The 20089-nt window shown below is 45.3% G+C and overlaps 1 protein-coding gene across 1 annotated transcript; it reads left to right on the top strand.

Moving 5' to 3' along the window:
• Positions 1-846: 846 nt before the first annotated feature.
• On the top strand, positions 847-14398 carry thbs1b (thrombospondin 1b). The gene is made up of 23 exons (XM_079753710.1): positions 847-992; positions 1195-1284; positions 1568-2127; positions 2403-2478; positions 2606-2689; positions 3291-3400; positions 3830-3955; positions 5123-5219; positions 6132-6305; positions 6649-6825; positions 7087-7260; positions 7359-7501; positions 7653-7805; positions 8026-8244; positions 8340-8447; positions 9139-9298; positions 9609-9727; positions 10868-11102; positions 11362-11589; positions 11752-12023; positions 12113-12210; positions 12317-12456; positions 12586-14398. The coding sequence occupies exons 2-23, from the start codon at positions 1218-1220 to the stop codon at positions 12591-12593; spliced, it is 3528 nt and encodes a 1175-aa protein (XP_079609836.1). The 5' UTR covers positions 847-992; positions 1195-1217; the 3' UTR covers positions 12594-14398.
• Positions 14399-20089: the final 5691 nt, after the last annotated feature.

Genomic DNA, 20089 nt, shown 5'->3' with positions numbered 1-20089 from the left:
GACCATCTAAAGTGTATACAATTATTTTAATACCCACAACATAAATGTTTTGCTTTCAATACTGACATGGATTGAAGAGGCTACAGATTAAAATGCTGTTTGATGTCAATGTCGATTTGGAATATATGTTTGTGTTAATATTTATTGTCAGCTTTGGGTATTTTGAAGAGATGCATGCATGTTATATGGTCAGAGTCCATCACCCCATCGGATCATAAACTAGAACAGGGCTGCTACATGACCATGACCGGAGGCTGCTCTCAGGTGAACGCACATCGGCTCCTCTCAGGTGAACTCAAGTCGGCTCCTAGCGGACACGCGCGGGAATGTCCACACGTCGTATAGGTCATTCTCGACATGCGACAGCGTCACATCCAATAGAGTCGTATTAAACAAGTGGGTAAACCTCTTCAAAGAAAATATACAGCTTTTGAGTCCGCGTCTCAAAAACGTTCAAACCCTAATTCTGGTCATATTTTAGGAGCATTATCCAATATAGCTTAATATGCGTTTCCTTTTCTGTGAAATCCCATAAAAAATATTATTAATAAAAAATGAAATGTTATGTGGATGGCCCAGTTACCGGAAGCGTTGATGTAATCATTAATTAATTGAATGGGTCTTGGCCCGAGCTGTGGAATGTGATGTTTTTTTCTCGCCTGGCACTTTTTGGGCGCGCGCTCACGGACACGCGCCCGGCCGCTCGAGCTGTGGAGTACAACAGGATAAGCTCGTCCCTTTTTCTTTTTTGCATGATTTGATTGGACGAGAAGACGTCTCAGGAATTTCATGAAACTATTTAAATAGCACTTGGCCCCCTCACGGCAATGTTAGTTTTTGAGCGGCCCCTACCAGCAAGGAGTAGGAGTAGAGCCTTTTACCATCGGGACTTTTATAAAAGAAAAAACGTAATTTCTTCTGGAGGAATATTGGTGGAATTCTATCTATATTGGGGGATTTTATCACATGTGTGTGCTGTTTTCATCAAGCAGGTGAGTTGGCAGCATTTCGTGTGTTATGAGAATGTATTCCCACTGTATCTATGACTGTGGCAGGATTCAATCGCAATTTGCATTGTCAGTTTCCAAGCTGTTAATAAGAAACAGGCCGTATTCGTGTGTGAATGTAGTTCACATCGCTGGCAAAAACACGTTTAAACAATTAAACAGTTTGTTGCTGTTGTTTCGTCCATAGAGGCAGCGAGGTCTTGTCCCACCATGAAGCTGACAGGAGGTCTCTGTCTTCTCCTGATGCTCTGGAGCTGCGAGGGCGCCAGGGTGGCAGGTGAGTTCAGGAGGGTGTCCTCATCGGGAGCCTGGTTATTCCTTATAACCTGGTTATTCTATACAGCCTGTTCATTCCTTATAGCCTAGTTATTCTTCTCGCTGCATCTATTGCTCCATACTGGAATTTCTCCAAAGTAAAACTCATTTGCATTTGTTATTTTATTTCGTTATTTTTTTCTGTTTGAGAATGTGCTGCGAGTTTCCATTTCATCCGAAAACACTAGAAGGCAACGCGCCTTTTCAGACAAAAGATCTCACTGCTTGCTATTCATCCTCTGCAGAGAGCCGAGACGACAACAGTGTGTTCGACCTGTTTGAGCTGATCAAAGTCCCAAAGAAGAACCACGGGGTCTCCCTGGTGAAGGGAGACGACCCCTACAGTCCTGCCTACAAGATCCACAACCCCAACCTCATCCCCGCGCTCCCTGACAGCTCCCTAAGGAGCATCATCGACTCCATCCACGCCGAGAGAGGCTTCCTCCTCCTGCTCAACTTCAAGCAGTTCAAACGGACCCGCGGGAGCCTGCTCACCGTGGAGAAGCGCGACGGCTCGGGGCCCGTGTTCGAGATCGTGTCCAACGGGAAGGCCAACACGCTGGACATCGTGTTCTCCACCGAGAACAAGCAGCAGGTGGTGTCCATCGAGGACGTGGAGCTGGCCACCAACCGCTGGAAGAACATCACGCTGTTCGTGCAGGAGGACCGGGTCCAGCTGTACGTGGGGTGCGAAGAGGTGAACACGGAGGAGCTGGACGCGTCCATCCAGACCATTCTGACGCACGATACACCTGACGTGGCGCAGCTGCGGCTCGGCAAGGGAGCGGTGAAGGACACGTTCATGGTGAGAAGGAATGCCGTCGTTGACGTGTTTGAGTGGCCAGGTATTGTAGTGTCAAAGAAAGGTTGACCCTGAAAGGTTTAAGTCCCGCATGACTTGGAAATACCAGTGCGTAAAACGTATCCAAACGTGCGTAATTGATCGTCGATGAGGCTGTTTTTTTCCTGATGTACGCCGATATGTGTTTAAGTGTTGAACACCTTTTTGTGTTTATTATACATTGCTGTAATTGCTCAAATTCTCGTAAAAGTTAAGCGTGTGAACGTTGCTGCTTTCAGGGAGTGCTGCAAAACGTGCGCTTTGTGTTCGGAACCACCATAGACGCGATCCTGCGCAACAAAGGATGCCAAAACTGTGAGTAATTACCCGCGTTATAAGAGAATAGTATATATACGTTGAAAAAGGATTGTTAGCACTGCTGAAAGATGACTTCAATAAAATGAATCACATTTCAACAACTGTTAAAACTGTTTTGGTACAGCCCTGCCAACCAACACCATGAGCCTGGCGAATCTCAACGGCTCCTCCGCCATTCGGACTGAATACACAGGCCATAAGACGAAAGGTAAACACGGCTGCCCGTCGCAGGCCCTGTGTGGCCTTCTCATTAGAGACAGAGACACAGACACAGAAAGACACACATAGACACACACACACACGCACGCACACACACACACACACACTCACACACACACAGACACACACCGTTCTTGTGTTGAAGTCAGTCAAGACAATGAACTTCTTAACAAAGGCAGATAAGGATAGAATTTCATCCATTGGGGCAATTTAGAAGGGGATGATGGCATGTCTCCTCCATAATTCAAAATTATGCATTTATTGCAAAACTACAAAACTTTCAAAAATAAGATAGGAATGTAATAAAATCAAAAATTAAAGCAATGTTTACAGAGGTTGCGAACTGTTGCAAAATTAGTGTTTTTTGCTTTGGTACGATAGTGCAAGCTATAGCCAAAGCACATTCAGTAATCAGACATAAAGTCACTGCTGATCAACTCCTGTCTTTGGACCAGTCACACCAAATTTGCACCCCTGATTTCCTCCAATGTGATTTGTGATGTTTTGGACGGTAGCCCTGACCATGGTGCGTGTGTTTTGGTGTGTCTGTGTGTGTGTGGTTGTGTGTCTGCCTGCTTGTGCGTGTGTAGACCTACAGATGCTGTGTGGTTTTTCCTGCGAGGACTTGGCGAGTATGTTCAAGGAGCTGAGGAGTCTGGGGGTTGTGGTCAAAGAGCTTCCCAATGAACTACGACAGCTGGTGAGGAGGAGAAGCTGCAGCTGTGAACCCAAGTGTTCAGGGGGACTTTGATTCCTGCATACATGTGTGCGCTGTATTTTGTCAGTTTGGAGGTTATGTACAAGATTTCCATTTCCCAGTGTGTATATAGATTCAGATATCTGGAATATAATATATATAATATGATAATATAATAATATCCTATATTTCGTACTCTTATATTCTTACTCTTATTGTGTACGTTTTCTTAGATTTATAGTTGCTACATAGACGACGTGTCTCTTGTCCTAAGAATCTCACGGCTCAGGACTACCACAAGTGTTTGACGGTTTATCTAGAATTTCTTGAATGATTAATCTCAGACACAGTCTGTTAAACCCCTTGCGAATCTCAACCAGAGCTCATCATTGTTTTGTCAGTTATTGACTCATTTCCTCTCAATGTGTCTAGACGGTTGAGAACAAGGAAATCAGGAACCGCATCGACATCCACAGCGGAGTGTGCATCCACAATGGCATCGTTCACAAGAACAGCGAGGAGTGGACCGTGGATGACTGCACCGTGTGCAAGTGCCAGGTGAGTGGGGGGGGGGGGGGGGGGCGAGGGCTTGGGTCACCTTGGTGGCGTGCGTTTGCAGGATGTCGGTGTTGACACGGGCGGCATTGGAGGCGGAGACGCGTGTCTAGATGTTCCGATAGGTCAATTCCCTGTCTACATCGGTACACACACGCGTTAACACATATATACATGGACACGCATGCAAGCACCCACACACATTCAAACACACACACATACACTCGAAGGCGTGTGGTGTGTATGCTGTTGGAGTTCAACAGAGGCTTTTGTTGTTGAAATGCTCGGTTGGAGCTTTAACTTAGGTTTTGTAAAACAGCATGTCATTAGAATGGTTGGGATCCGAGCAGGGGTTAGGGAAAGTAGGATCAGGGAGGAATATGTCACATTGTAATCACCATTCCTTCATTGGTCAGGTTGATGGGTTAGACCGTTACCTCTGAGTCCCTTGGAATACAGCAACCGAGATTGAACTGGCCGTAATGGATTGACTTGTTTTGGGCCCCCCAACTAGCCCCCCCATAGTCATTACCTCTAGTCTATTGTTTGAGTTCTGGTCTGGTTCCCAGTTTCTTTTTGGCACAGTATGCAATTGAAGGGGGAGGTCATGAACTGCAGGGGTCTGCCTTTTCAGCCAATATGGCCCTTTTTGGTGGTTTCTTGGCATTAAAAACCCTGGCAAACACAAGCTGTGGCTTGAAGAGAGTTTATAGGACGCTTGCACGCCCCTGGGTTCATTCTCCTGCCTAAATTGCCATGTCGGCTCTTCTAATCCAATCGGTGTCCTTTACACAAGAAGCTAAATCTGCGTCCAATCAATGTGTCTCAATGACATTTTAAGTTGTTCACTTAACCAACCACAGGCGGTGGTTGGTTCTTCACGTTAGCATAAAGCAATATTATCAAAGACAGTGTTAAACAGTAGCATTACTTCCAATGTCAAAATATGATTCAGATATGGCAATGTTTGGCGCTGTTGGTTTTTAACGGCATCATTTCAGGGTAAGGGGTGAGTTCAAGATGAGGGTGAGGGTCAAAGCTAGGGTCAGGGTCACGTTGGGAAGGAACCAACCACTGGAATTCACCAAACAATGTTGAGGTCATACAGGACATGCTGAGAGCTGGTCCTCTACAACATGATTTACAGGGCTTATCGTCTTCCCCTCATAGGACTCTGCAATAGTCTGCAAAGAGATCTCCTGCCCACTCGTCCCCTGTTCCACCGCCACGGTGCCTGATGGAGAGTGCTGTCCACGCTGTGGAACACGTAAGTGCATCTCCCACACCCACAAATATACATATATATATATATATATATGTATAGTGAGAGAGAGAGAGAGAGAGAGAGAGAGAGAGTCCAAGTGACTTTGCCTTAAAGCCATGTGCCAAAACGTGACTTTTCCTTGCAAAAACAAAACAACAAACCACAGCTATTTCCCCATGTGAACATAAAGGTTTGTATTCAAGAGAAACCATGTTGATGTTTGAGATGATCTAACTGAAATACCATCCCCGGCCAATGAAAAGCCCTCTTATGCGCTTGGGAACATTGGGGCTTTGTGTCACGGAAGAACACATCTTTGGATCTGTGGAGAGCTGGAATGGATGTAATTGGACTAAATTGGTTAAAGTGGAATGGAAAAGGGGTCCCCTGGTTTAGTGGAGACATCTTCCTCACAAAGGAGAAGTGGCAGGTTCCACCCGGTAACAGTATGCAGGCCGGGCAGCGGTGCCTCCACCCTCCAACTTAGGTAAACACTGGAGGGCCACATTCAGCCACACTTAGGCTCCGTGTTGAAGTCATTGTAGGACCAAGGCCATGTTTGCGATGAGTGTGTGTGGTGAGTGCGGCGGGTTTGTGTTTTCTCTTCAGGAAAAACATTTGTCAAATGGGGCATCTCTGTGTAAGGACAGAGCGTCCGTCTTATTTTCCATACTTTGTTTGGCTTTTTGATCTATTTTTTTGCCTCTTTCTCTTAACCTCTTTCTCTCAACCTCTCTCTCTCTCTCTCTCTCTCTCTCTCTCTTTCTCATTCTCTCTCGTTCTCTCTCTCTCTCATACTCTCTCTAACATTCTCTCTCTCTCTTTTTAAGTGTGTTCCTCGACGGTATTTTATCGGAGTAGGATCGTGTGTGTCTCTTTCTCTGACCAACGTCTCTCTCTCTGTTCCCTGTTCAGCGAGCGACTACGCTGAGGACGGCTGGTCTCCGTGGTCCGAGTGGACCCACTGCTCGGTGTCGTGCGGGCGAGGTGTCCAGCAGCGCGGCCGCTCCTGTGACCGCATCAACAACCACTGCGAGGGCACCTCCGTGCAGACCCGTGACTGCTACCTTGAGGAGTGCGACAAGCGCTGTGAGTCTGGGCCGCCGCAAGCCTTAACGAAAGTCCCACGTTCTCACGCGTCCTCGCCACACACAATACACCTGTAATGGTCATCCCCCCCTTGGAAAAATGTTGAACGATAATGTTGAACACCTTTTTAGGACTTGCAATGTATGTTGGGATAGCACATAGCCCTGCACATACAAACTAACAACGGTAGGAAATAATTAACACTAAAGACTGTAGGGCAGAACAAAAAACCGAAAAGCAGAATACATACAAATGATAATATTTAACAGAAATCTTCACAGGTTTCCCAGTCCCTTACCTTTTGTTTGATTTCCCATCCTTTTTCTTCCCTCAATGACCTCAGTCAAGCAGGACGGCAGTTGGAGCCACTGGTCTCCGTGGTCGTCCTGCTCCGGGACCTGCGGGGGCGGCGTGATCACCCGCATCCGCCTCTGCAACTCCCCCAACCCCCAGCTGGGTGGCAAGGACTGTGAGGGCGAGGGCCGTCAAACAGAGAGCTGCCAACAAACGCCCTGTCCCAGTAAGCCATTTCCTTTCAATCGCAGCCACCGAGTACAAGTCAAGACCGGTATTCTGAGTGAAACCTCTGATTTACTCATCAGCAAAACATATCAGTTTGTTCTGCGTCTGGATGCAGGAGAAGATGGCAGGACCTTGGCATTATGAACCCGTACATTTCCCCCTCTATTAGAATGTGATATCATATGGTGAAAGGCAATGGGGTGGCAAGACAACACAATACATTTATATGACCATGTCTTTTTTCTTCCTTTCCCATCAGTCAATGGAAACTGGGGGACATGGTCTCCATGGGATACCTGCTCTCTCACCTGCGGAGTTGGTTCCCAGGCCCGTAAACGTCTCTGCAATGACCCCATGCCAAAGCACGGTGGCAAGGAATGCATTGGCGATGCCAAGGACACACAGCAGTGCAACAAAAAAGAATGTCCAATCGGTGAGTATCATCTTGACCTTTATTCAGGATTCAACAAGTGTCCAGGTTTCCATGTGTGGTCCGAATTCTGAATGTTCTGTTGTGTAATGTTTCGATAGATGGGTGCCTTTCCAATCCCTGCTTCGCTGGAGTCAAGTGCACCAGCCTCCTGGAAGGAGGAGCACCAAATGGCTCCTGGAAGTGTGGAAAATGTCCCACAGGCTACAGCGGTAACGGCATTAAGTGCAAGGACATTGACGAGGTAAAGAATTCATGCTTTTGCTGTAGCCTCTACTGATCTTTTTTCTGTTCATCTTGTGGGGGGGTTGACATTTTTTGGCATGTTTCAACGTCTGCCATCTGACCTAGCCATCAAAACTGATTGTTATCTCGGTCCAAATTATTTTTTATAGTGCAAGGAGGTGCCTGACACGTGCTTTGAGTTCAACGGAGCGCACCGCTGCGAGAACACAGACCCCGGCTACAACTGTCTGCCCTGCCCACCGCGCTACTCTGGGACACAGCCTTTCGGCAAAGGCATGGCAGAGGCAACAGCCAAAAAACAGGTAATAAGTACAGTCTTGTTTTCATGCCAGTACTTCCCCTATGACCTGGAGTGATAAAAACGTATCTGTTTACATCTTGAAGAGATGAGCTGGCCGATAACAGCATAGCCTTAAAGCCAGATTTGAACAGTTTTATACCTTCTGTTTTATCTCGGTATTCTGGCATTTCAGAATGCTAACAATCCTATCCAAACAACAACTCTATCTACGCCCCTTCTAGGTGTGTACACCCCGTAACCCCTGTCTCGACGGAAGTCACGACTGCAACAAGAACGCCCGCTGTAACTACCTGGGCCAGTTCGCCGACCCCATGTTCCGCTGCGACTGCAAGCCCGGATATGCCGGCAATGGCCACATTTGCGGCGAGGACACAGATCTGGATGGATGGCCCAATGCTGACCTGGTGTGTGTGGAGAACGCCACCTATCACTGCAAAAAGGTAAGTCCAGAGATTTGGTTTAGCACTGGTTCGACTTATGGGATGGCAAACTGCAATTGGTCAATGGTCAACATTGTTTCTTTTTCCCGCCGCAGGACAATTGCCCCAACCTACCCAACTCTGGGCAAGAAGACTACGACAAGGATGGCACTGGAGATGCTTGTGACAATGATGACGACAATGATAGCATTCCGGATGATAGGGTATGTACCTTAAACTGTTTGTTGTACAACTTGATTGTGTGGGCAATACGTGAGGTTTTACATACATGCCTGCCCTCAGGCCCTCTCCAGGCACTAGGCCTTTCAGAACGATTATACATTCATCATTCATGCTGCCCAATAAAAAAGCTCACTTGACACAGCGGCAGCACGAAAAGCAAACCTTTCTCCGGCCCGGCTGTCTGAGCCAAACCACAAATTCCAGCACCGTGGTGCGCGTCTCAAGGAGCGGCTGTGTTTCCTCGCTAATCCTAACGTTAGGGTTGAGACAGAGCCCCAATATAAAGCTCCCTTTCATCCATGGTCTCTCCCTGCCTCGTAAATAGATCCTCACATGGCCCGTAAAAAAAATTGAAACCACAAGTTTAGCACCTGAAAGCATCTAACATCGCCTGAGATGTGTGGGCATCAGGGAAAGGTGACTGTTTTTCCCCCTGGGACCCACCTGTACAATGGCCAGTCTGTCTGCATGGCTGTCTGTCATACTGCACGTGATGTATTTTGTACCAATACAGGAGACTTGTATTGGATCATGACCAAAGCATTTATGGCACCATTCATATTTAAATCAACTGGTGCATGCCAAAGTGCACGTCTTATCTCCTCTTTCATATTTCCGACAACCTTTCTCATTTATACATGTATTCTCCCATTTCTCCCCCTTGGGGAACAGGACAATTGTCCATTCGTGTACAACCCCCGGCAGTACGACTACGACCGCGATGACGTGGGCGACCGCTGTGACAACTGCCCCTACAACAGCAACCCGGACCAGACGGACACCGACGGCAACGGGGAGGGAGACGCCTGCGCCGTGGACATCGATGGGGACGGTGAGCTCCCCACCTAAACACTATTGTTATCTAAACTAACAGAGCTCTCTAAGTAACCAACCATGTATTGGTGCGTGAAGTGCACAGAATTGACATAGATCATTGTGACTGACAAGAACACATTGTAATGTCTGGCTTCACACAAACTATGGCCAGGTAACATTGCCTGGGGTGTTAGGGTGAGGGTTAGGGTTAGGGTTAGTAAACATTGTTTAGTCAAAACAATGTTTGAGGAATGTGTGGAGTGTTTGACTTATTATTTTTTTTCGTTTGACCGATTATCCTGACTATCTCTTTGGGTTCTCTCCAGGCATTCTGAACGAGAAGGACAACTGTCCCTCCGTGTACAACGTGGACCAGAGAGACACTGACCTAGATGGAGTGGGAGATATGTGTGATAACTGCCCTCTGGAACATAATCCTGATCAGGTGTGTGTACATAACCCCCCCCCCCCCCCTCCAAAACACTTTACCACACCCTGTTGTCTTCCACCCCACTAAACAACAAAATCCACATCTGCCACGCAGTCTATCCACATCTGCCTTTCCCCCACGACTAAATCCCAGCATACATCTCTCTTTCCCTGTGACAGAGAGAGCTTTGATTCTTTGCTTGTTCAGTCGTCTAAGCTTCATTACTCCAATGCGTAGGTGAAGTTGAACTCTGGCCCTGCTCAAGGACACATCAGTGTAATAAGGCATATGGGGTTGAGGGCGGGGGCAGGGGGGTGGTGTATGGGGTAGCGGGGGGCTTAGGTCCTTTTCAATGGGCCATTGAGGTTAGCTGACCAGGCCGCTGTGAGACAAGAGGCCCCGGGGAGTGATGATTGCTGTGGAATGGGCTGGCCCTTGGCTATGTGCATGCCTCATCTGAACACCATGGGCCCATCCAGTCCACCTGTGCCATGCTACACTGAGAAGAAGGAATGCAGTGAACAATTGGACACAGAACATAAAGCAGGAAGAGGGCACACATTGGCTCGTGTTCTATTCTATAAACGATTTCAGTTGTGATAAAAGTTCTTAAATGCAGTAAACCACACCGTTTTCCAGGGTGTTCTTCACATGCTTCTTTGGTGATGTGTGGATTCAAATACCAATCGCTAGACAAAGCGACAAAGGTCATATCTCCCCACCTGCCTGCGTTCTATGCCCTGTCTATCTCCAGGGTGGTATCCTCAAAGCAGAAGGAGAAGTGCTTGTAACCTGGCCAGCAGCAGAATGCCTTGCATTCCTCGCTAGAGGGCTGGGGTTTAGCTGTGTAAGACGAAGCAAAGCTCAGCTAGGTTCAGCGGGAGGCGTGGAGAGGCGCGTGGAATGGACCACTTAATTGGCAGGAGATGAAAACCGATGACAGACTTTCTACAAATGGAGCTTGGCAGCATTACAGAGACAAGAGCGATTTGAACCGTAACAACAGACGATGTAATGAAACCCTGGGAAGCGAGGGGAATGACAGATAGAGGCTTGCCGAGCGGCACGGAATGTTATGTACTTCTGTTCCAACGTCAGAGTAAGCCGTCCCCAGCCTAACCTAATGCCGTCACATTATCCTTCTTGCACTCCCAGGTGGATTCCGACGACGACCGCGTGGGCGACAAGTGTGACAGTAACCAGGACATCGATGAGGACGGACACCAGAACAACCTGGACAACTGCCCCTACATCCCCAATGCCAACCAGGCAGACCACGACAAGGATGGCAAGGGAGATGCCTGTGACCATGATGACGACAATGATGGTATCCCAGACGATAAGGACAACTGCAGACTGGCCGCTAACCCTGATCAGCTGGATTCTGATGGTGAGCCTGTTCACTCAAGCATTTTGCTATTTTAAGGAAGTACATAAAAATCGGCTTTGCCAATTCATGGCATAGATCTTGCTGGCGAGGTGAGGGACACAATTGGTGCACCTTGCTATACAGCATTTGGGTTTATTTATTCCACAGTGTCTCATTGTCATACGCCCATCCATGCAGTGTCAGATGTACAAAGTGACCTATGAATCTTTACTGCGATAGAAGATAATTAACATTACTGTATGCTATATATATTTTCCAGGTGATGGCCGTGGGGATGCTTGCAAAGACGACTTTGACCAAGACAACGTGCCCGACATCTACGACGTATGTCCAGAAAACTTTGACATCAGTGAGACAGACTTCAGAAAGTTCCAGATGGTTCCCTTGGACCCCAAAGGCACCTCTCAGATTGACCCTCACTGGGTGGTTCGCCACCAGGGCAAAGAGCTGGTCCAGACTGTCAACTGTGACCCTGGCATTGCTGTGGGTAAGTGACACCACAATGATTGCATATCCTTTGTTTTGTGTGATTTGTTATCTCTCCATTTTTCATCACAAAGAACTGGGACAATGGCTCCATTCGGCAGTATATGCTTGGCAACTATTTACAGGACTTCAAGGGCCTCTGTCTGTGCTTATTCTCCACCAGGTTATGATGAGTTCAACGCGGTGGATTTCAGCGGTACGTTCTTCATCAACACGGAGAGGGACGACGACTATGCTGGCTTTGTGTTTGGCTACCAGTCAAGCTCCAGGTTCTACGTGGTGATGTGGAAGCAGATCACGCAGACCTACTGGTCCAGTAAACCCACCAAGGCCCAGGGCTACTCCGGACTGTCCATCAAGGTGGTCAACTCAACCACGGGACCAGGAGAGCACCTGAGGAACGCCCTCTGGCACACAGGCAACACCGCTGGACAGGTAACGGCAATGTCCTCTAAAACACACACAGCTGGTACGTTGGGGATTTTATGAATCAATTCTTATTGATGTTCTGTTAATTTCCTCAGGTGAAAACTCTCTGGCACGACTCGAAGAACATTGGCTGGAAAGACTTCACTGCATACAGGTGGCATCTGATCCATAGGCCCAGAACAGGAAACATTAGGTAGGGAGAGAGTCTTTTAAAATACTGTGGGGTCAGTGGATTGCAAGACACAATCATGTTCTTTATTGGTGTCTGACAAAGCCTTATTGTCTCTCTTCATCAACAGAGTTGTTATATATGAAGGTAAAAAGATCATGGCAGACTCTGGCAGCATCTATGACAAGACCTATGCCGGTGGAAGGCTTGGTCTCTTTGTCTTCTCACAGGAGATGGTTTACTTCTCGGACCTCAAGTATGAATGCAGAGGTATGGATCCCTTCTTTTAGATTTTTTTTTTTAATCAAGTAACAAGTATTAGTCAACCAGATAACAAATGATGAGGAATTGCCTGAACTAACCACCGAAATGTGTCTTTTTTTTCTGTTTCATTTACAGATGCGTAAAAAAGCACGGTGGAGCGATCTCATAGGAATGCACCTTTCTGTATAAAGTATGAACTTGAATATGTTATTCTGATTCAAACACGAGTGGGCCGATTCATTTTCCATAAACCTTCTCTCTTGCGGCATGTACACACACAGACAGTGCTTGGGGCATTTGGTCAGCCTCAGGGTAACTCGAAGCGGGCTTTCAGACAACGAACCGACTGGCAGATTGCCAGATGTGGGTCAGAGGGACGCCTGGTCGCCCATCCTTCTTTCTTTTCAACCCTGCTGTCCTGGTCTGCTAGAGGGCTCGACCAACACTTTGTCCGTTCCCAGCTCGTCCTGATCTCTTGCCTTTAAGAAAGATCTCATTCATCTGTGCTGCAACCACGCCACAAAGACTGTGCCCTTCAAAACCTCTCTTTCTCCATCCCTCTCCCTCTCTTTACCTCTCTCCCTCTATCCACCCCTCTCTCAAGCGCTCTGCCCCCCTGCCTATCGGCTCTGTGCCATCCTGCCTTATCTCTTGGGGCAGACTTCCCAAAGATTTGCTGATAATTATCCCCTCTCTTGCACCTGATCTACTGGGCTTGCCGATTCTGAAAGACTCGTAGGACATTCAAACTAAAGTAATAAGCAGTTCCTTTTTTCTTTGTGTTTCTGAATGTTGTGATCAATCTTTTTTTTAAAGAATACAGTTGGGCGTGTGGTTGAAAAGAGAGAGAAAATGATAGTATGTTGTGAAAATGTCTATGTGCTGATTGTAAGAGAGGGAAGGTAGGCACCAGGAGGTCCTATGTTTGTATCCATCTCCCCTCCTTTGCTTGCTTTCTTTGTTTTGACACAGCGTTTGACACTGAAGGCTTGACGTTTTCACCACATGCTTTGCGCTACTCTAGGGCACTTGAATGGCGGGTGTTTGTCAGCTTCACGTTGTTCTCAGGGTGAGATGAGAAAATTCCCGATTGCAAATCTAAGAACAAAAAAATAATTGGAATATATTAAAGATAGCTGTATTTTGTAATATCATCAGGCCCCTTCTCCCAAAATGCCTTTTAAACAATGGCAAGCTCTCTGATGGGTGAGATACATTTTACTGGAAGTATTTCTTTGACATTTTTTATTGTGTAAATAAATGTAATTTATTGACTCTTGCCTACAATGTAGGCCGCAAATAAAATTTGAATACTTTCGAAAAGTATACCCTACTCCACCCATACCCCCCCCAAACAGCTACAGTTCAGCAAGTGATTCATTATCCCCTTCTAAATAAAATTTGATCACCCACCACAAACAAAAGAAAGCCTTCATACCTTTTTTCATACGCCTTTTGAAATTATTGAGGTCCTATTGCTACTGTAGCATGAGTTGTAAATATAAAATACCCCCTATTCCTCTTCAATCCCATCTCCAGCAAAGACAAACTAACTAAAAACAGAGATAGTTCACTGGGAGAAGTTAATAGATGATTTCCGCATTACTTTTTACGTTCAATGCTCTTTTAAGCAAATAAATTATCGTACCGTTTTGTCCTGGCTGTTCGTGTGAGGTTGATTTGTGTGTGTGTTTGTGTGTGTGTGTGAGAGATAGAATGTGTGTGTGAGTGTGTAGATAATTGCTATTTAAATAATTTATCAGGATGCGTTTCCTGAGAGAGCGCGTCCGTCTGTATAAACGGTTTGCACACTGATGTGAGGATGTTCTGTTCCTCGTCCTTCCTTTTTGTCTATCATTGCTATCATTATTTTTGTATAATTAGTGTTGCTTGTCTGTATACATTTTTATACGTAGTTGTACAAAATAAACGAAAACAAAGTGCTGTTTTTATCAATAGCAATTATTTTGTTACATATACTTAACTACAATAAATAGTTGTCTAAATTCTGTATGCATTGTCAGTTTTTGCTGTTGTTCTTTCGTTTCATTGTGTATAAATCAGAGCAGAAAAAACCCCATAGAGATATCTGAATCTTTCACAAAGTTCACTAAAACCATCACTAAGTAACTGTAGTTTTACTACACAGGTAGCTACATGAGAAGTCTGTAACTTCATGTGTTATGCATTGCATTATGCAATATAGACCAAGTATTTGATTCCAAACTGATAAGGTCTTGGGTTTGATTCCTGAAATCCACCATCCTTCCTGGATTCAACCTTGAGCAAGATGATTTAAACATTCTCACAAATGAGACTTCAGATTCATATCTAAAGTCTGATGGAAAATTAAATTTGGTTCACTTTTCTTTTCTTCATATTTGTTTCAACCAATCATGTTGCTGGAGCCCGGGAGCATTAAGCGTGTAATTGACAAACTCAGCCATCACTAGTAAATCTGCAAAGGTTTCAAATAAACACTGTGTAGCCTGGCTGCTGTAGAAATACGCTATAAAAATCCCCTTCTGAAATATTCATTCACTCGTGCAAGTTAGTTTTCTTCGGTAGACAATCTCCATCACGAAACAGGAAACAATGCGTAACCCCACCCTTTCTCTTCTGGTTTCCGGCCAAGGCTCTGTGCCAGCCCTCCCCAGAAATTCAGGTGTAACATAGAAGGACTTCTGGATGTCGATAAGGCGCTCTGGATGAAATCGCTCAACTGTCAATTTACCTCAATTCCAGCCAGCTTTGAGCACAAGAAAATCTACCAGAAGGCGTGAATCACTCTTTAGTTGGCAAGGACCAATATACATGCACATGTGTTTATGTGTGTGTGTGTTTTTTCTGTGTGTGTGTGTGTGTGTGTGTGTGTGTGTGTGTGTGTGTGTGTGTGTGTGTGTGTGTGTGTGTGTGTGTGTGTGTGTGTGTGTGTGCGTGTGTGTGTGTTTGTGTGTGTGTGTTTGTTCTCTCTTCACCTCTTCGGTTAGTCCCTCTTGAGGGTCAATGTACATTTTTTACATTTGCTCTCTTAACATTTGTTTCCCCTTTCATACAATTCCATTTTATTATGCACAGAAAAACAATATACCCAATACACAAGTATGAATATTGATATTTATTTGCATGCAACACAACAAGACAACACCAGTAAGCTACTGAATGTGTGAGTACTGGGAACGGGGACAGAGTCTGACGTTATTCAACAATGCATTGAGGAAGTTAGGTAGAAAGTTTACCGAAGTTTGAATATTTACAAGAAAAAATTCCTGAGGATTGATAAAATATGTCACTCTTAAAGTTAGTTTTGTTTAAGATAATAAGTGACCTCTTGCCAATGATCCATGGCTGCCTTTGTGAATGTCGGCAAAAAACAAATTTGATTATGCGTTAATACCACAGTAATAACTCAGAGTTAATACTATGAGTTATTCCCATCCCTAGTGTGCTCAGGTCCTCCTGCTTTGAGCTCATAGGGTCACCATGATGAGGGCAACATGAGGAATGTCACACTGCGTTTGGCTGGGCGGCCTGCTCTGTCTGACCCCTCTGGGATGTGAACTGACCCCCCCACCCCGACACACACACACACACACACACACACACACACACACACACACACACACACACACACACACACACACACACACAGCAGCCTATATATTGGACCCAAACCTTGACATTGACTTGGTTTTAAGTTGTTAAGTTTTTCCATATGACAAGTTTGCCTTCTCCCATCACCTTTGTCTCTTGATGGTGCATTTGAGGATAATGTGCGTTTTTAAGGGTGTAAGTGTTTTAATGTTGTTACTAATATATCTTTCATGCTACCTGGGATGGCCATCTTTTGATATACAGTATTTATATTGTTTAGAAGTTTATTCTAATATAAAAAATATATTATTGTATAAATGGGTTGCACTTTACATTACAGTGTCGTGATACGCTTGTCACCACACAAGTAAGTGCTGTATAATCAGCAATATAACAACATCTAACAGCATATACTAAATATGTTATAATATTGGGACAGCATGTAAGGATAATGTGGTTAGGGTAAGGGGTAAAGATTAGGAACAGGTGAAAAAGTGCTTTCCACACTACTCTCATAGAAGAGACTTTAGATTATGAGCTGAAGTCTGACAGCAGATGAGCTGAGATCTGGATGAAGGGGGTATTTCAATTTGTTTCGCTTCGCTTTTGTTTGGAACAATCATGTCGCTGTAGGCAGGGATATGTAAGCGTGAAATTGGTGACCACAAACAGGCAGCAGTAGGAGGCATACAGTATAGAAAGTGTCTGTGAAGGTTTTAAAGTAGCACTGTGTAGGCTGGCCACTGTAGAACTACACCGGTAGAATAGCTCCCTCACAACATAGGAAACAAGGGCATAACTCTGCACCTTGCAGTATGGTTGATAGCATGCACTTCCACAATGTTTTTTCATTTCAAGTACATGTTGTTACTGGTTATTGCATGGTTTATTCTTCAATATTACACTGTATCGAGGAAACGATAATGTCGATTTTATGAATGTATTGAACTGCCTCGAAAAACTTTGCAGACTGTGCATTTCACCACTGGGATCCCCCACTAGACTGATTAGTCCTCCCATGAATGAGTTATTATTTCTAAAGTTTTGTTCGTCATTCGGGGATCAGGGCGGCAAATTAGCTGTGGCCAAAAACCCTACATGCACTTCATATGTATTACGTTTTTAAACCCGCAATAATGTAATCTGCGTTACTCCACTTATGAACTGAGAACAACATAGCTGTGTATCTGAATATTGTCCAATCTAAACGTCTCTCTGGGGTCTTGTAGTTCACCCACGGCCTCCGGCTCACAGAGCACCAAGGGCGGAACGATCACTTGTCAGACAGCCGCCTCCTGTTTTAATGATAGGCCAAAAGTTCAGAAGCCCAACGTCCAGATTACCCGACACTGCACTTAAGGTGTCTGCCTGCGCAGCCTGGTCACTCACCATGAAAACAAAAAAAATAAGCCGCCATCATCTATGACCTTCCACTCACAGTGGAGGATAACACCAAAAGTGCTGACTAGCCGAGCAGCAGCCTGCTAGCTACCCTCCAGTTAGCTCAAGCCTGTATTTAGCCCTTGTTTTATCCCGCCCAAGACAAACGGCTGCTGTTAGCTCTTCCTCCTGGACCACGAAACAGTAAAGTGATATTCACTCGTTCTCCGGCCCCCTGGCCTCTCATTCAACACATTTGTACTTTGTAACTCCAGGTTGAAGTGTCGGTAGTGCTAGTCCAGGATGGAAGACCTCCCACTGACGGACACTTTGGTTGTGTAACCGAGGTGAGGTCTTAGCCCCCTTACCGGTCCGAGTGGAGCCGTTATGTTAGCCCTCCTCCTGTTAGTGGAGGCCACCTGTACATACAGTAGACGGGACTCAAATAAGCATAGAATAACGTTTTCTTTTGAAAATGTTAACTTTAAAAAACACTGTTTTTTGCTTGAAATAAATCTGGTGTGTGGTTTGTTGAGAGCTTTTCAATTTCATGGTGTTTGTGTTGCGTATGCGTGCGTTAGATTGGGTATGGATGTGTGTGCATGTCAGAGGGGTAGAGTGGGCATAGGTCTCAAAATGAACTTAAAGCTCATATAATTAAGCAATACCACCGGAGAAGGAGGATGTTCAACTGAATATCAGCTGTGCAGAATGATATTATATATAACATACATATATACAACAGATTATACAACAGTACTTGAAGCGCGATTTATTAGTTAACAGTAATAGGCGAATAAGTAAGAAGCATGTGCTTAGGATTTGTTTGTTTGTTTGTCATTTATTTGGCTCCACCATCACAAATAGTTCCGCAACTGGACTGGGACTGGACGGTTGTCAAGCAATACATATTCATTTCCCTGCACACTGCCAGCTACCTTGTATCATGTATCTTTTTGTTTCCAGACATTATGCAACCAGTGAAATAAGTGTGCTGACTGAGAAGCACCTTCCTTATATCAGTGTTGGTATTCAAAACACAGGAGAGGCGTCACGTGTGACACAAGGGTATTGTCCAATGAGATATCATTGAGGGTGCCTTCATAGACCAAGCCTTTACATATACTTATAATGCCGATTTTTACACAGGTGAACATAATCTGTAATCAACACAGGTGTTACACATTTAGCAAATGAGAAATGTTGTGAACAAATAGGGCATGGGGTATGGAATGGGACAGGATTGGGCAAAAATAAGAAAGAGAACAACAACAGCAAAACATTTATTGACCAATTGATAAAAAATGTATTCGGAAAAAATGTAGACTATCTACCAATGAGGTAGTCTGTTATGGCAGGCTCAGCGGCATAATGGCATTTTAATTATAAACCCCCCTTGGCTACGGCTCTCAATACTTCTCCCCGATGCCCCCATGAAAAATAATTCCCTCCAGCGAACAATGGGGGTTCTGTAATTGTTGGCGGCAGCGCTGGGATTCCCGACTGGGATGAGCTGTGACCTTTGAACCTCGAGGTGCAAGCACCTGGTGAACCTAGACAGGAAGTCGATATTTTGGTGGAAAAATTGTGTCTTCGTCACGTCCATAATGAATGTGCAGAACGATGGAATGCTGAAAACAACGGGGGGGAAAAAAGCCAAAGCTGCGTGGAACTGATTGGGGTTCTATGTCCAGTGAACTCTTAGGGAAGCATGGTTTATGTGAAACCTGACACCATAGTGGCGTTTTCACATTCTGTAATAGAAAGGGATGAGCTGTTGAACGTGTAGGCCTAAGAGGAATCAAGGTTGGTCAACTGCACACAAGCCCGATGTCTACAGATACACAACACCTATCACGGCCATTAAAAAGGAGATCAAAACTCACTGTCACTATTGATGTAACTTTTATCATGCAAAAGTGTGCACCTTGGGGTCTGCGTTGAAACCATTTCCATAGCAAAAAAAAAAATTCCTCCATACTCTGGAGGACATATTCCCCTGTCCTCTCCTTCCCAACTCATTCTATCTCCCTAAGTCATGCAATTGACTACCGCTGAATAACTTGTCAACACAGGACATCACACACACTATGATCAGAAATCTGGATACAAATCTACCAGTCACTGATAAGACTACTTGGTGGACAAGCAATATAGTCGTTTAATTCGGCAAGGGAAGGTGAAAACACACCCCCTAACATTGTATCTTGCAACACCTGTATAGAAGTTGAGTACTGTTCTTACTAATTGCATGCTTGATGGAATCCAACAAATTGAAACAGGATCTCTAAACGGGCGGACTGGAGTTTCTTGTAACAATGATCAGAACACGGTGTCACATTTGTTGTACGCACGGTATGCTACTGTAAGTATAGTGAGGTGTGCCCTGCACAAACAAGTGTGTGTGGGTGTGTGTGTGTGTGTGTTTTGGGTGGGGGTGATGGGGGGGCCAGACACCATTAGCGCGCTACTCATTAAACTGTCCTGGCAGCAGATGAGAGAGGATGGCCGAGAGAAGAAGGAAGCAGCCACGGCTTTTAATTTCCTGGGGAGTGAGAAAGAGAGAACGCCCAGCTATTGCTCTGCAGATCCCTCCCTGTCCCCCCGTTTCCCCCGTACCCTCAGTTTTCCTCAGCCCTGCCGTAAGCCAGGATCGTGTGCCAAG

Source organism: Pollachius pollachius, assembly GCF_949987615.1.
Source record: "Pollachius pollachius genome assembly, chromosome: 16".
NCBI classification, from domain to species: domain Eukaryota; kingdom Metazoa; phylum Chordata; class Actinopteri; order Gadiformes; family Gadidae; genus Pollachius; species Pollachius pollachius.
The sequence above is the reverse complement of the archived record's forward strand: the minus strand, read 5'-3'. Positions and strand labels throughout refer to the sequence as shown.

What these genes read in the sequence shown, in the direction of transcription:
- thbs1b (XM_079753710.1), top strand. Translation starts at nt 1,218, where the DNA reads ATGAAGCTGACAGGAGGTCTCTGTCTTCTCCTGATGCTCTGGAGCTGC. An exon ending in CCACCTATCACTGCAAAAAG is followed by an intron (nt 8,245 to 8,339) that starts GTAAGTCCAGAG and finishes TTCCCGCCGCAG; the next exon opens with GACAATTGCCCCAACCTACC. An exon ending in ATAGCATTCCGGATGATAGG is followed by an intron (nt 8,448 to 9,138) that starts GTATGTACCTTA and finishes CTTGGGGAACAG; the next exon opens with GACAATTGTCCATTCGTGTA.